Raw genomic sequence first — 14,101 nt, 5'->3', positions numbered from 1 at the left:
CGCCCGTTCAGCCACACGCACCCTTGGCAGCCAGGCGTTGCCCTTTTAAGAAGCCCGGGTGCCGGCTCAGGTAGGCAGAGCCTATGTGCAGTAGTCGCTCCTATGGCAACCCAATAGAATGGGATCGCTTCATGAATATTCCCAGGAGCAGGGGCTGCATGAGGAATAAGTGATGACAGTGATGTAAGCAAGCAGTGGCTGCTGCAGGTTGCAGTTCATTGTGTTATTGGCCGGCAGGTTGAGGAGTTTGAGGCACCCGGGCTTGAGCTTCGCTTTCCGGATGATGTCTGCCCGCCGGGAGACACGGCACATTTGCATCTCGAAGCCAACATGGCAAGGCGGCTGCTGCTGCCGCTGCCGCCCTCCCTCGCCTTCCAGCCAGAAGTGTGTGGCTCTCCTCTAGACTTCTTGCCCAGTGCTCTGGATCTGAGCAGACAGGGATTGCAGTAACACTCACCAAGGGGAGACGAGCAGCAAGTAGCCAAATCGGGACAACAGAGGAGGTGGGGGGGCTTTGTTGCCTTCCCTCTTTTTTTTCCCTTCCCTTCTGGATGCAGAGCCTGTGTTTTGATGCAGAGCCTGTGGATGCCACAGTCTGGTAAGGAGATGACACGCCAGCCTCTGGTCCCTTCTGCCCCTTGAGCTGCAGGCAGGGGCCTGGGGGCAGTGACGGTTCCCCTCCTTGGGCAGAACGGGGGTGTCTCTCCCTCTAACTGAGCAGCAGCAGCAGCAGCAGCAGCGGCCATGGACAAGCTGCCCCCTTCCATGCGCAAGAGGCTCTACAGCCTGCCCCAGCAGATAGGACCCAAGGCGTCGATCATGGACGAGGAGGAAGACAGCGACAAGGACACCCGGAGGAAAAGCATCAGGCTGAAGCCACTGCCTTTGCCCTCTGCTGGGAGCACCCGGGCACTCGGGGGAGACCCCAGCAGAGGGGGGGACCCCGGCCTCCTGGAGACAGAGGCAGGCAGCAAGGGCGCCAAGACCAGCACCAACGGGGACTGCCGCCGCTTCAAAGGGAGCCTGTCCTCGCTGACCAGCAGGCACCTCCACGACGCGGCCGAGGAGAGGAGGCTGATCGGCGGGGAAGGGGAGCTGGCCTCCCCCACTGAGGACAAGAGCCCCCCTGGCAGTGGGGAGCTGGAGCAGGGACTGCCAGCGCCCCCCCCACCAGCGTCGCCCCCGGAGCCCCAGCAGCAGCCCCCCCGGGCTTGCTCCTCTACTTCCATCAAAGTGGAAGGAGGTGGAGGGTGCGACCAGATCACCCCGGATGAGGAGCAGAGGCTGGACCAAGCCGGTTTCATGCAGAGGCAGTTTGGGGCCATGCTCCAGCCGGGGGTCAACAAATTCTCCTTGAGGATGTTTGGCAGCCAGAAGGCCGTGGAGAGGGAGCAGGAAAGGGTTAAGTCTGCCGGGTTCTGGATCATCCATCCCTACAGCGACTTCAGGTACAATCCCCCCCTCCTGGCCCACTCAAAACTAGCTGGCCTGCCCCTTCCCCTGCCACGCTGAGACCTTTCCGCACAGAGCACACACCCAGATGTAACTTTCCTTACTCATTTCCTAGTGGGAGGATGCATCCTAGATCTGCTTCAGTCAAACAGTCTGCAGGTTTCATTTATATATAAGCTTAATTTTAGTGTCCTCACACTATTATTAACTCTAAATTGTGTTCTTAAACCAACAAATGTCTTTCACTTCGGCTTTTTATAAGGGAAAGCCTCTCCTTCAGTGTAAACGGGGAAAAATGTTCCCACCTGATGCACAACTCTAGAGTAAAAGCGCAGTGTCTGCTACTTAACTAGTCCTACATCTCCAGTTCAAAACGCATGGTGTGCCTGATTTACGTTTCAATTCCCATTTCCTTACCTCCAGGTCCTCTCCCTTCTCCTTCCCAAGAGTTATTGAAGGATGTTGCTACTGTTGCTGTTCTGTAGGGCTTCGTACTGCAGCATCGCTTGTGGGGAATTGATATGTGCAGGGGATAGCAGCGTTCATTGAGAGGGAACTTAACATCTTCAGAGTCTTAGAGAGAAAGATTTTCCCTTTTGCATCTGTAAATCCTTATCTGCAAAATTACTTTGGATGGGGAATAGTTAACATTGTCCTTATGGAAGTAATGGCTTGCTTTCACTCAGACAGCAACATTTCCATGAAGGTTAATAAGGAAATTAACTTGTAAACCCTAGAGCCAATTTTTGTGTAGTTCTGTGTAGCAGAGGGGTTGTGTTTGGGTATTTCTGAATAAAGTATTGTCTACTGCACAGGTGAATTGTCCTCTGCAATATGTATGTAAAGTACTGCAATCAAGAATTAATTACTTAGTGCAATCAATGGCTAAGGTTTATTGCTTCAACTTTAATTACAACTGGCTTACATCTCATATTTAAAAGCACACAGTAGAAGAACATTGTTCAAAAACATATCTGTCAGACTACATGATTTTATTGAATTCTTGGACTCTTGCTTTATTCCGTAAAATACAGTTAGAAAGATAATTGCAGGAAGGAGTGCCAGGGTGGATTTGGGGTGCCCAAAGACAGAAATGACAGAAACCTCTTGACACTACCTTTTAGGGATTTAGCAAGCAGCCCACAAGCTTAGAAGTGGCACTGAACAAGCAAGCAGCCCACAGCACTGGCACTGAACAGATTCCTTGATGTTTGCTTGGATTAACAAATGTTATTAGAAGGCTACGTGAATTGGAAGACTGCACTGTCATTTAAATTCAGTGCATTCAAGTATCCCCAGTGCACAGCTGACTGAGCATATGAGGGTTTCCAGTAGCTACATCATGATACATAGTCCTTATGAGTACAATCTTATTCAAACCCAGATTGGAAAGAGTATAAAATTGCCTCCCAGTTGTGAGTGACCAAGTAACACCTCACAAACACAGCTAAATGAGAGAGTGATTACCTTTAAAAAGAACAAAACCAATTTCATACTTTTGGCTATAGATCTTTGTATTATTTGCCATGAGTCTGGAGTTAAAAACTAACTACAGTGCTTTCTTGGGTTATTCTAGCAAGGTGTTCTCTGTGTGTCGCACCCTCGAGGAATTTGGGATTTAGTCTCTGGATTGTATTTGGATTTATGCAAAGGTAGTGTTCAGTTTTCATATCTTTTATGTATCTGTACAGTGGCTTTATTCCCTTCTATGTTTATTTCAGCATAGAACCAGACTGGCAAACTTCAGTAAAAGGATTGTAGCAATAGCTGAGGTAACCACCTTGCCCAAGGTGAGATGGTCCTACGAGTTTATTCTTTTAAGTTTCTTAGCAAACCAGTGCTTATTCATTAAAATGGCACAATAAATTATGAAGTAAGTTTTTATTTCTGAAGTACTTGGCTATAGGACCACTCCTAGCCTTACACAAAAGAATGCAATATGCAGGCAAGCTAGACTCTCCCAAGCCAGATGATCACACTGAGTCTGCTAACACTCATGCAGATATATGTTCATATGAATGACTCGTTAGTATTAATAGTAAAATCCTCCCCTGACTGTAGCTTTGTATTTGTGCAGAGAAAGCACAGTGAGTTTGATATCTGTACCCTGGTGCAAGACACTCTCTGCTTGGGGTCAGATTCCAGGTAGGCTGGTATCTTGTGTTTCTTCTAAACTGAAGCCAGAAGCCTATCACACAGATATGTGCTTTCTCCCTGCTATTATATATCAACATCAGATGGGGCAGTGGTATTGATTGTACAGAGAGACATCTGAAGAGGCCGGGAGGAGTTGGATGCACTACCGTATGGTCAGTATGTATATTTTCTGGGGAACTTTGTTCACCTCTGTTTTCTAGGTCACTTGCAGCATATCTGTTTGAATATGCCTGCCACTCAGAGAAAATGCGTGGGCTTCCATGAAGAATGACCTATGAACAATGGCTGCCTCAAAGGAGAAGAGTGGGAGCTTTCCCGGATTCTGTTTGGGTTTTGTATTCCCTCCTTCTCTGACTGCTGCTTAAAGCATCTTGCTTGGAAACAACTCACATGAATATGAATAACATTTTTTGACCTCTGAAACGCAGCAGATTGCACCAAAGAGCAGATATTATCAAAATAGTTGCAAGAGCTATATCCTTGACCCAAAGGACTCTATTTTCAAATTACGCAGTGCAAGGCATGATTGCTCCTTGTTATAGATGGGTGCAGATTCCGGAGTGTTAGGATCTTGTAAGAGGCATGAGTCTCCGTTATCCTGCACTTTGCTGTCACCAAAGCTGTGCAGTAGCATTTGGTGTACAAGTTTCAAGTTAATATTTAAATATTTAGACCCAGATCTTGTTTTCTGGTTTTTTTGAGAAACCCGTTTCACCTCTGAGAGTGAGGTGCATCTCCAGGCAGTTTTTGTAGAGCTCCAGACCTCATGACTCCTGTCTCGGTACAGATTGAGATGTTAACTTTTGAATGGAACACTCCAGCCCTATTTAATGGAGTTTGATTCTGCTACAAAATGACATTGGTGTAATTCCTCTGACTTCATGGAGTTGCTTCTCCTTAGCACAATGTGAGAGGAGCTCCTGTTTTAGAAAAGAACAGAGGCTTTCATCATAGTCTTATTAAATTATCATTTTAGCATCTAATATGGCTAATTCCAGCAACAAATCTATGACCCTCCAAGAGTAAAGCAAATTAATTTAGATTAAGGCTCTGTTGATTTCTGCTTTTAGTCCATTGTGAGAGAAAAAAACACCAAATGACCTTTATAAAAACCAAACTCAGTGCCCCTGAGTAGTCATGACTAATGCAGTGGACTAGTTCTAGAAGCACTTAAAAGGTGTCTCAGAGATTTCTAATGAAAATAAGAATAGTAGCTCCTATTCTGAGGTGCAGATGTATGTGCTAGCAGCTTGAGTTTATTTCCATCTGTGGCTGATCACACATCAGTGCAGAGCCAAACTCTATTTCCTAGATCAAGATTTATCTGTGATTTTGAAAGCTTTTTCACTGGGTAGATAGAATTGTAATTTATTGCTTAGAGGAAGCATTGATCCAGTACAATTGGTTTAATAAAAAAATTCCAGGCAAACAATGATCCATCTAGTTTGTAGCTGACTGAAGCATATTGGTTGTAGCTGCTATCCAGAATTGCTTGCAAAAAATTGTAGCATGCTGCTTTTAGACAAGCCTGAGAACAGATACACTATCTGAGGGACCAAAATAGTCCAAACAGTGGATGTAAATAGAACTGCACGTTATTCACTGCCCAGTAATCTATTAAATTCTTCACAGAGAAGAGAAGCTGCTGCCTCCTTGAAAACAATGGAAAATATTCCACTCAGTAACCGTCCCAACTTCAGATTTTGGAATTTTGCTTTCCACTGTTCTCCCTTACTTGTAATACATGTCTCCAGATAGATCCTTTTTTTTTTTTCATTTGCTTCCTCTGCCAGAACCTCCTCTGCTTGGGAACCTGGGGAGATTTCTGTGTCATGAAAGAAATAGATGCTCAGGTGCAGTGTATAAGGTAGGGGAATTCCTGAAGAACAAATCATTCGCTTCCCTTCGTGCTGCTCCAGACCTCTGAGCAGTGTCACTCAGACTGCCTTCTCATGGGGAATCAGTGGGATTTGCTAATTATAGTGCTAAATAGTGAACCCAATAGCACTGGTGGGGTTGAGCAAAAATGGGAAGCATGGGTGTTTACCTTCTCCACTCTCCTGAGTATAACTGATTTCCAGAGGGCCTCATGGAGTGCTGCTCTCTCTGCGGAGATTGTTTTCGTTCGTAAGCTTTTCACTATTTTGTTAGAAGGTTGAACAATTTGTGAAGGGTACAGCACTGCTCACTGACTTTGGCAGTTCACTTAGGTGGGTGTTGCTCTCCCTGCTCTCAGACAGTAACGCCCTTTTCTTTACCTGCTGCCCAGAATGCTGCTGCTTGTGCCGGCCTCGCTTCATGCCTATCCACATTCAGAAGCTGCCCACAATGGCAAACTCTGATCTTGTGACTTGCCCACTGTTTCATAGCAAAGTAAAGTGAAAGCTACCCGTTGTGTGAGCCTTTATATACAGCAAATTGAAATTCTGGTTCAGTGAAACCTCTGCTTAGAGGGAAAGGTCGAGGAAACAGTTGCATTAGTAGCAGAACCTGCTCCTGTCATTAGAAACAAACATGAAGTGCAAATCAGGCACAGGTTTATTGGTAGGCAGCTCACAGACTTGGTTATCTTCTTTTCTTGTTCATGATGATGGCAGTTGCTTCAAAATAGCATGGGGACACTGCTAGCTGAGGAAGGGGAGATGCTTTCTTGAAGTCAGATCTTGCTGTCTTTACTGCAGGCAGCTTTCCTGCCAATTCCCAGGGCAGTTTTGCTGGAGCAGAACGAGGGGATCCAAGCAGGAATAATATGAGGGATAATCCAAATCCTGCTGCACACCATGGACTTCTCTTGTCTTCAGTGGACTGTGAATCGGGCTGCAGGAGAAGAAACATGGGTTTGTAACCACAAACCAAGGGGACCAAACAAATGCAGCCATACTTCCCATGTCCATAGGCAAGTCATCACATGCCTCATGCCCTAGTTCACATGTCATGAAGTGGAGGATAAAAAAATCCCATGCTAGACAATAAATGCGGGGATGTAGTTTTTTGTAGGAGACATGTTTGGATGCTACAAAAGGCAGCGTTTGAGAACAGGAAGGCTTCAGTAAATGAAACACCTCAGTGTATCACCATAATATGTTTTAAGACTATAATCATGTAATATTGTGGTATTTTCACATATGTTCATCTGCAGAAAATGAACTGAAAGAGTATAAATAAATACTAAAGCAAGCATTGAGAATTAAGGAAGTGCCATGATTAAGATTTTCTGCAGAAACTTAATTCAGGGCCTTTGTACAAATCTCTGCCAATAGAGGAACATGTTATCTCTTCCACAGAAGCCCAGGCTTCCTTCAGTGCACACAGGGATGGTTCCTTTGTGAAAAACTATTTAGCATGTTCTACATCTCTCCTTGTAAGATAGCATACCATATTTATTTCATCTTATTCAGATCCTATTCTGAAAAAACAGGTTAATTTCCTCATGGCCTTTTTTTTTTCTTTGGCACTTACAAAATAGCCAACTATAATAGCAATAAATGTTCATTTCACTTCCTGACACCTTGGCTAGGAAACTGGCACTATCGTCCCCAGTTTATAGCGAGGTGGCAGAGACTCATAGAGATTAAGGTCAAAAACATTCATTAACTTGGTGTAGTCAGTTTGAGGACCTGTTCTGCAGAGTACGTAGCATTACACAGCATACCTTATGTTCAGAGCTCTGCCTCTGTGGGGGCTTAGTAAGGAATCAGGCATCGCTGTGACCCAGAAGACAAGGGCATGGAGGTAATGATTACCTGTTTTAAGAGTAATGGGTGCTTTTAAGAGGATCGGGACATTCTGATTTGGACCATTTCTTAGACTTGCTTGGTGAGCAGCCAGACTGGGAATAGGCATGCTGATCCCACCCACCCTCTTCCCAAGCCTCTCATGTTTGTTAGTTTATCTGTTGTTACAGAAAAAAAAAAATCATTGCTGTAAACAATGACATAGTGTTCTCTTTAATCATCACCTAAGAATATTATTCTAATTGCAGTTTTGGATTGAGCAATTTTCCTAACACTTCTGCAGGAACTTTTTGGCAGAGATGGAATCTCCAGGGCACTGCTCATCTGCCCTAGCCATCACATCTCATTCTGCAGTTCCTTATCTCTTTTATTGCAAACCTTCCAGGTTGTGCAAGAAATGAGCTCCTATAGAAAATCACTTTCCCGCGCACATCTGCCTCAAGCCCTTCCTCTTGTCTTGAATGAAGCATGAATTCTATGGGAAGAACTGTTCCGAATCACGTAGTGATTGTAATGTAATACATACGTACAGCTAACCTCTGTTCTGCTATGTCATAACCTCAGCTTTTGACTTTGCAGTCTAATTTTTAATACAGTGGTTTTGTATGGTTGTTGAATTTTTAAAAAACAAATCAATCCTCATCCTCATCATAATAATACCTCTGGGTTCATTAGCAGGTATGGCTCTTTTCAAGCATTTGCTGCACTGCCCTCTGCTCTGAATCAAGCAACGGCCATAGCAGTTAGTTACAGCAAAAGAGCAATGATGCACCAGATTCTTGGGTTACACTCCAGGCCTCAAAGGGAATTGTACTCTGCTTATTGCAAACGCTCTGCTTGTTTTCTCCCCAGTACCTAAGCATAACACCTTCTGCCTTGCTCTCTCCAACCTGTTGTTTTCCCCACCCCTCACTTCAAGTTTGTGTTTCTTCTCCCACCAGTCCCATCTCCATTCTTTAGGATTCTCATGTCTGTTTTCTTGCCCAGCCAGTCCTAGGTCCCAATACCCAGATTATTACTGTTTTCCACCTCACCTTAGTTTTTAGTAATGCCTTTTCCTCTCCCCACAAAATGTTCCAGTTGCACTATGTTCTGCTTGGCACGTTGCTCAGTCCAGTTCTCCTTCCCTTGCCAGTCTCCATCCTTATCCTTCAGGTTTTTTTCTGGGTGTGTCTCCCCAAATTAGTTTCCTCTCTTTATATATATTCTTAGTTGCTGTCATCCCTCTGACTCTTCAAACATTCTTAGTTTTCTCATCCCTGCTTTCCTTCCTGATTGAAGAATGGATCATTTTTCCCAGTAATTTAAAACCCTTCCACACTATCCCTCTTTCCATCCTTGGACACTACCAGCCCAGCAATGTTCAGACAAACTCTACCCATTTTTTATTTTTAAAACTTGAAATATCTCAATCGTTGGAGCTAGGCATTTAAAATTATGAATTTGTATAGAAGCACAATCTCCACTGCATTAGTGTGAAACAGATTTTATTTGAGGGAAAAGTATGTTTTCTAAAGGTGTTTATTGGTAGGTGCACACAGAATCAGGGTAGGACTTTTCAGTACTATTACAAGCAGGTAAACTAAGTTTTCAATACAGTGTTACTCAGGTTAGGTAACTATGCCAGGCGCTTTCTGTTGCACTGAGTTTTTTCTGCTATAGGGCCACTGCTGCTGCACTGAAATCCATTTATTATACAGATAAAAGAGTGATCTTTGTCTGGAGATAACATAGTGTCATTTTAGCTTGAAACCATTGAAATTTGTCTTTGTTTCTGATACGTTATGAGCATCTCATTAGCAAGCCCATGAATCCCTCAGTTTGCTCCTGAAACCAACTATCTGAGCTCTCATCTCTGCCAGAACACAGATTTCTTCCTTTCTCTTATTTTTGAAAGCTGTATTGGTGCCAAGGCAGTTATAGGTCAATTGAGTTATTGTTGGTTCTAATTGGCATTCTAACAAGCTATTAAATCAATTTACCTACAGATGAATGTCACTCAAAAAGAAAGGTGCCAACTCCTTTTCTGTCTTTGAGAACTTAAAAAAAACTCATTTTCACTGAGGAGTGTAAGGGAAAGGCCAGTCTGTAGGGAAGCAGCTAGTGAGAGCATAAGATTTCACCCCTAAATGTTTGTGCCATGAGGTCTATGGCTGAACGAGGTCCAGGCTGTTCCTGTGTGCGGAGGGGTGAGACTATCTGCAGAACTCAAGGCCAAGAGGAAGAATTAAGAAAATCACCAACTCTGACAAATGCTCTTATATCCCTTCCCTGGTTTGTAGCAGAGCATGGGTTTATTTCCATGTGGAGAGACCTACATTCTCTTCTCCTTTACTGGTTCTCAGTGTCTCACATGCATCCCTGTGACTGCTGATGTAGGTATAGTATCCACAGTCATCTTTCAAATCACCTGGCTGGTGACATCATTACCTTTTTGGTGTCCAGTGATCTATAATTTCATGAGATTTACTTGCTCGGTGTTACAGAAGAGTCATAGTTATTATGGTGAATAGGGTTGATTTAAGTTCTGTTCTGAAACATTTAGATAACCTCTTCAGCAGCACTACAGTGCTCATTCCCACAGTATCGGAGTGTTTCTTAGTGAGATGGTTGTAAAGCAGTGGCTTTTCTGCCTACAAGTCAGGACAAGGTTTCTTGACCAAGCGGCACTGCAGGTTCATCCTGGGGTCTCCAAATCAAAGCTGCTTTATATATGACAGGCAGTCATATATAGCTTAAGTGGACTTTTTTTTTTTTGATGAAGCACAAGACAGATGAGAATGCAGCTTGGCTCTGTGCAGCTCTACAGCTCTGCAGTGCTGACAGCACCAAACCCAGGGTTTTGTCAGCAGACAAAGCAGTTAGGGCTCCAGAAACACAGAAGAGAGAGCAGATGTGTGCTGGGCTAACAAGGTGCTATTATAGAGACCTTTTTCTGCCCCTTCTCTGCATCGAATGGTTTGCTACCTGGGAAGTCCCTTTACAAATTGAAATTATTCATTCCATGCAGTATATTCACAGTGGCTGACATCGAATATGGTCACCCTGTGCCTAGCATTAGCACCAGACTGTAGTAAAACCAGGCTGTTAACTCCTGAAGAGATGCTGCCTGCAGCAAGGGAAGACAGTGCCTGTAAGAGCAAAGCAGATGAGCATCCAAAGGGGAATTCCAAGGTCAGCTTGAGGGCCCACCACTTGGACATTATAGGAGCACAACTGCTTCCCCAGTGATGCGCAAAGGCTAATCTCATTTGTGGTGACTCGTCCAAAAGTGCTAATTAAGGATTTAAATCTCTGCCTCTTTGGATGGAGAGGTTGTCTGTGTTTATGCATCTATTGTTAAAGAGTTTAGAGGCAGGAGAGGTGCTGTAGGTTGCCAGCTGACTCCAGTGTAGGAGCTATAACTCCTTTTTTTTTTTTCTTTTCACAGCTGTGCTCAGGGTTCTTGTGACTCCCAGGAAATCAGTAGTTGTACACTGAGTAACTCCTCATCCCTGTACGCAGCCCCAGTGAGACTGTATGCAGAGGAACTCTGATGGGATACAGTTTTGCTGGTGAGAGCTGCTGAGCACTGTTAAAGTCTTATGCTCAGTTCCACCCCCTGTGTGTTTGGGGGAAAACCTAACAAAGTGCATTTGAATTTGCCTGGGGTGTGGGAAAGAATGTTTTGCAAAGTTATCAGCACTCCGAAGCTTGTGAGGGAGATAACAGCTGCATTCCAAAGACTCGGGGACTCCACATTAGTAAGTCCCTTCCTCCCAGCCGTTGCTTCACACGTGATTTCAGGGCAAGGTGCTAACTCATCACAGTGCTAACATCATTGTTACCCAGTGCAATGCCTCATCTGCAAAGCAGTTGTGTGTGCTCGTGTGTATGCGCCCGTCTCCGGGGGACAGGAGGAAGTGGAGGCCCCTAATTATCCAGCCCTACTCTGCGTGTTCTCTCACCTCTGTCCACCTTTGCGACTGGGCTGGAGGGATGGCGCAGAGCACAGGGGTGTGGGCTGAGCGAGCGCAGTGACATCTTGGCTTTCTGCAGAGAAGCAGAAGTTGCATTAGGCATAGTGAAGCGGTGCAAAGGTGACGTCTCCTGGCAGTGTCAGGGTTTGGACTAGCTCTCCCAACAGTCAAAATGATAACAGAAATGATAATGAAGACTGACTCCATGCAGCTTTTTTAACAATAGCAAACCCGCTTTCATTAAGCACAAATTCTTGATGCTTGATCTTTCCTCTTTTGCTTTAAAGCACTAATGCATGCACAAGTTATACTTCCATTAATAACAAGAGGAGCATTTTTTTCTGTCTCTGGTTTTCTGTGAATTGTGGGGAGGGCAGGAGAAAGGACCAGTGTGGATTACAGATCATGGTCTGTTCTCCTTGATGCCTATACAAACCAGTTGTATCATTCTCCCATGCTCACTTAGCTGTAGATACACTTTGAATCATAAGCAATGTGTAGCAGATAGAAGGACAAACTGGAAGGCAGGTCAGGCATCTGGTTTTGACACTACGAGCCATCCTAAGCAGAACACTCTGTGCCTTGATTTCTCCAACTTTGAAAAGGGCCAGGGGCCACAAAAGATCCTGTAGAACCCTAAAATATTTTAACATAACAGAAGATATCAGAGTAGATGTCAGCAAGGGTATAATTAAGATCTACAAGGCAGTTTCATGAGAATTTCTTCATGATTATCCTTTTCTGTGCACTGCTGTAGAATTGGTTACATCTCTCGTCCATCTTTTGTTAGGACCACAAAAATGAGTAGATCCATGTACTGTTAAGGTGATTTCTCAATAAGTGGTTCCTTTGTCTTAATAAGGAAACCAGCTACCAACACCTGAATGGTTTCATGTATGGTGCTATATTGTGTGGCCAATACTAGGCTGGAAAAAGATAGAGAAAAAAAACCAGCACGGGGAGGGAGACAAGAGGAATTTTACCTTTTGTGCCCGTAAATGAGAATTGTGCAGCCCCTGCATGGGCTTTGGAGATGCTCTAAAAAGAAAATGTTCCATCTTTTTCTCACCAGTCACGTGTATTGCAAGGTGTGCTACCCTTTTCTTTGTGAATATGTGACTTCCTGACTTTAGTTAAACTCACAAATAAAAGGTCTGATGCAGGAGCTGGCAAGATGTCTGCCCTTTTCTGTGCTGTGGCAGCAAACATCCTCTAAGTTCACTGCCTGTTGAATCTTTTGGATGATCTGTTGTGACTCTTGGCTTCTAGCACAAACGCAAGTGTGCTTCAGGCCGTGCCAGCCATGGTTAAGGTGATACACTGTGTATGCTATGGTTAGAGAGCAGCTGGGCTTGTTCCACAGTCGGGAACTGGAACAAATGCCTGGGTCAAAGACATACTTAAATCAAACTCCAGATTTGGCAATGAGTGTTGGCTCAACCCTGGCCACGTTTGGAAAGCTTCTGGTCATCAGTTTTGGAAAACCTCATGTAAAATTATGTTGTTCAGAGCTTCTCTTGGTGTATTCCCATTGCAACTGGGCTCCTCTGCTGTGTCTTTGCAGCACACGCACTCCTCTCTCATCTACTCCTGATCCATCACCCAAATGGGGTGAATTCCTCTGGCTTCTTGTTATCTACATATATTGATCAAAAGTTGGGCTGAAGCTTTCCAAACAAGGGTAGCTCTGCTGGTTGCATGCTCCTCTTGCAGCACAAACAGGAATTTAGGCTAACAGTGGCAGATGTGGGTATGGCTTAGGGCTCCTCCTTTTGAGCAGGGGATCTGGAAGCCTCATCTGCAAGTAAATTCACACAGAAAAATCTGCACTGCAGACAAAAAAAGATTTGCCTTGACATCATCTGCCCTGCTCTGAGATCCACAGTTAGTCAGGAGAGCACTGCACAGCTCCCAGCCTCTCTAGCTCAGTAGAATTAAGGCTAAGCTTCATCATGAGCTAATGCAAGCTGTTCCCACCCCAAATAATTGGCTGCTGGATGGCTTTGTGTCTATCTAACCATTACTGGATGTGGGTGGATGTGTTATGTGTGTGTGAATGAGTCTGCTTTGGAAATTAATACATAACATCGGGGGTGCATCTAATAATACAATACCTCATGAGTGATGTGGATGTGAGAAGTGTAAAACAGAGCTGAGCATGTCAAACATACGTAGAAAGATCACTCTCCCTGGTACCACAGGATGGTGATTCCCACATCCAAACCACCACTACCTCTTTTTTGCTCTTCCTTCCACCCTAAAACATCTCAGATGTCTTTCCAGTCCTCTGTTTCCCACAGCCAAAATTTAAAAGCAGGAAAAAAACCCAAACAATGAAATGTCTCAAAACCTCAGTCCCTCGGGCAGCACAGCCCTCTTTGCAGGGCAGAGCACCCCATGGTGAATGGGAAATGACAGAGGTGTTGGCTTGTCCATAGAGATGAATGACAACGCCTATCCATGAGCATAGCAGTTGGAGACACTGATGTATAGAAGTCATGCATGACTTGGGGAGTAGGAAATGTAACCCCTCTGGGACTTGGCAGCTGTTACAGGGTTTTATTTTCACAAGGCTGAGCTGTTCTTAAACACTTCTTATAGTGTAATCATCACACACACATTTTCTCAGTAATGGCAGGCCATCAGCATTTTTTTCCAGTCTTCTTAGATAAGATGTACAGAGACAAGCTGTGAAAGAGCTGAACAAGATGCCTTGATGTTAGTCATTCACATTCCCTCAGCTGGGCTCATGAATAAGCTTTAGGCCTTGCTTTCTGTATGCATCCTTGCAGCTGAGGG

The 14,101-nt window shown here is 44.4% G+C and overlaps 1 protein-coding gene across 2 annotated transcripts in view; it reads left to right on the top strand.

The window, feature by feature from the left end:
* Positions 1–744: 744 nt before the first annotated feature.
* HCN4 (hyperpolarization activated cyclic nucleotide gated potassium channel 4) overlaps positions 745–14,101 on the top strand; it is a 104,110-nt gene continuing 90,753 nt past the window's right edge. For both annotated transcript variants that reach the window (XM_035899492.1, XM_035899491.1), the window contains exon 1: positions 745–1,448. In XM_035899492.1, coding sequence (XP_035755385.1) covers positions 745–1,448 — 704 coding nt within the window. The remainder of the gene's footprint in view (positions 1,449–14,101) is intronic.

The sequence above is a fragment of the Egretta garzetta genome, unplaced genomic scaffold (assembly GCF_000687185.1).
Source record: "Egretta garzetta isolate BGI_Z169 unplaced genomic scaffold, ASM68718v1 scaffold287, whole genome shotgun sequence".
In the NCBI taxonomy this organism is placed as follows: Eukaryota; Metazoa; Chordata; class Aves; order Pelecaniformes; family Ardeidae; genus Egretta; species Egretta garzetta.
This window is presented reverse-complemented; position numbering and strand designations above follow the sequence as displayed.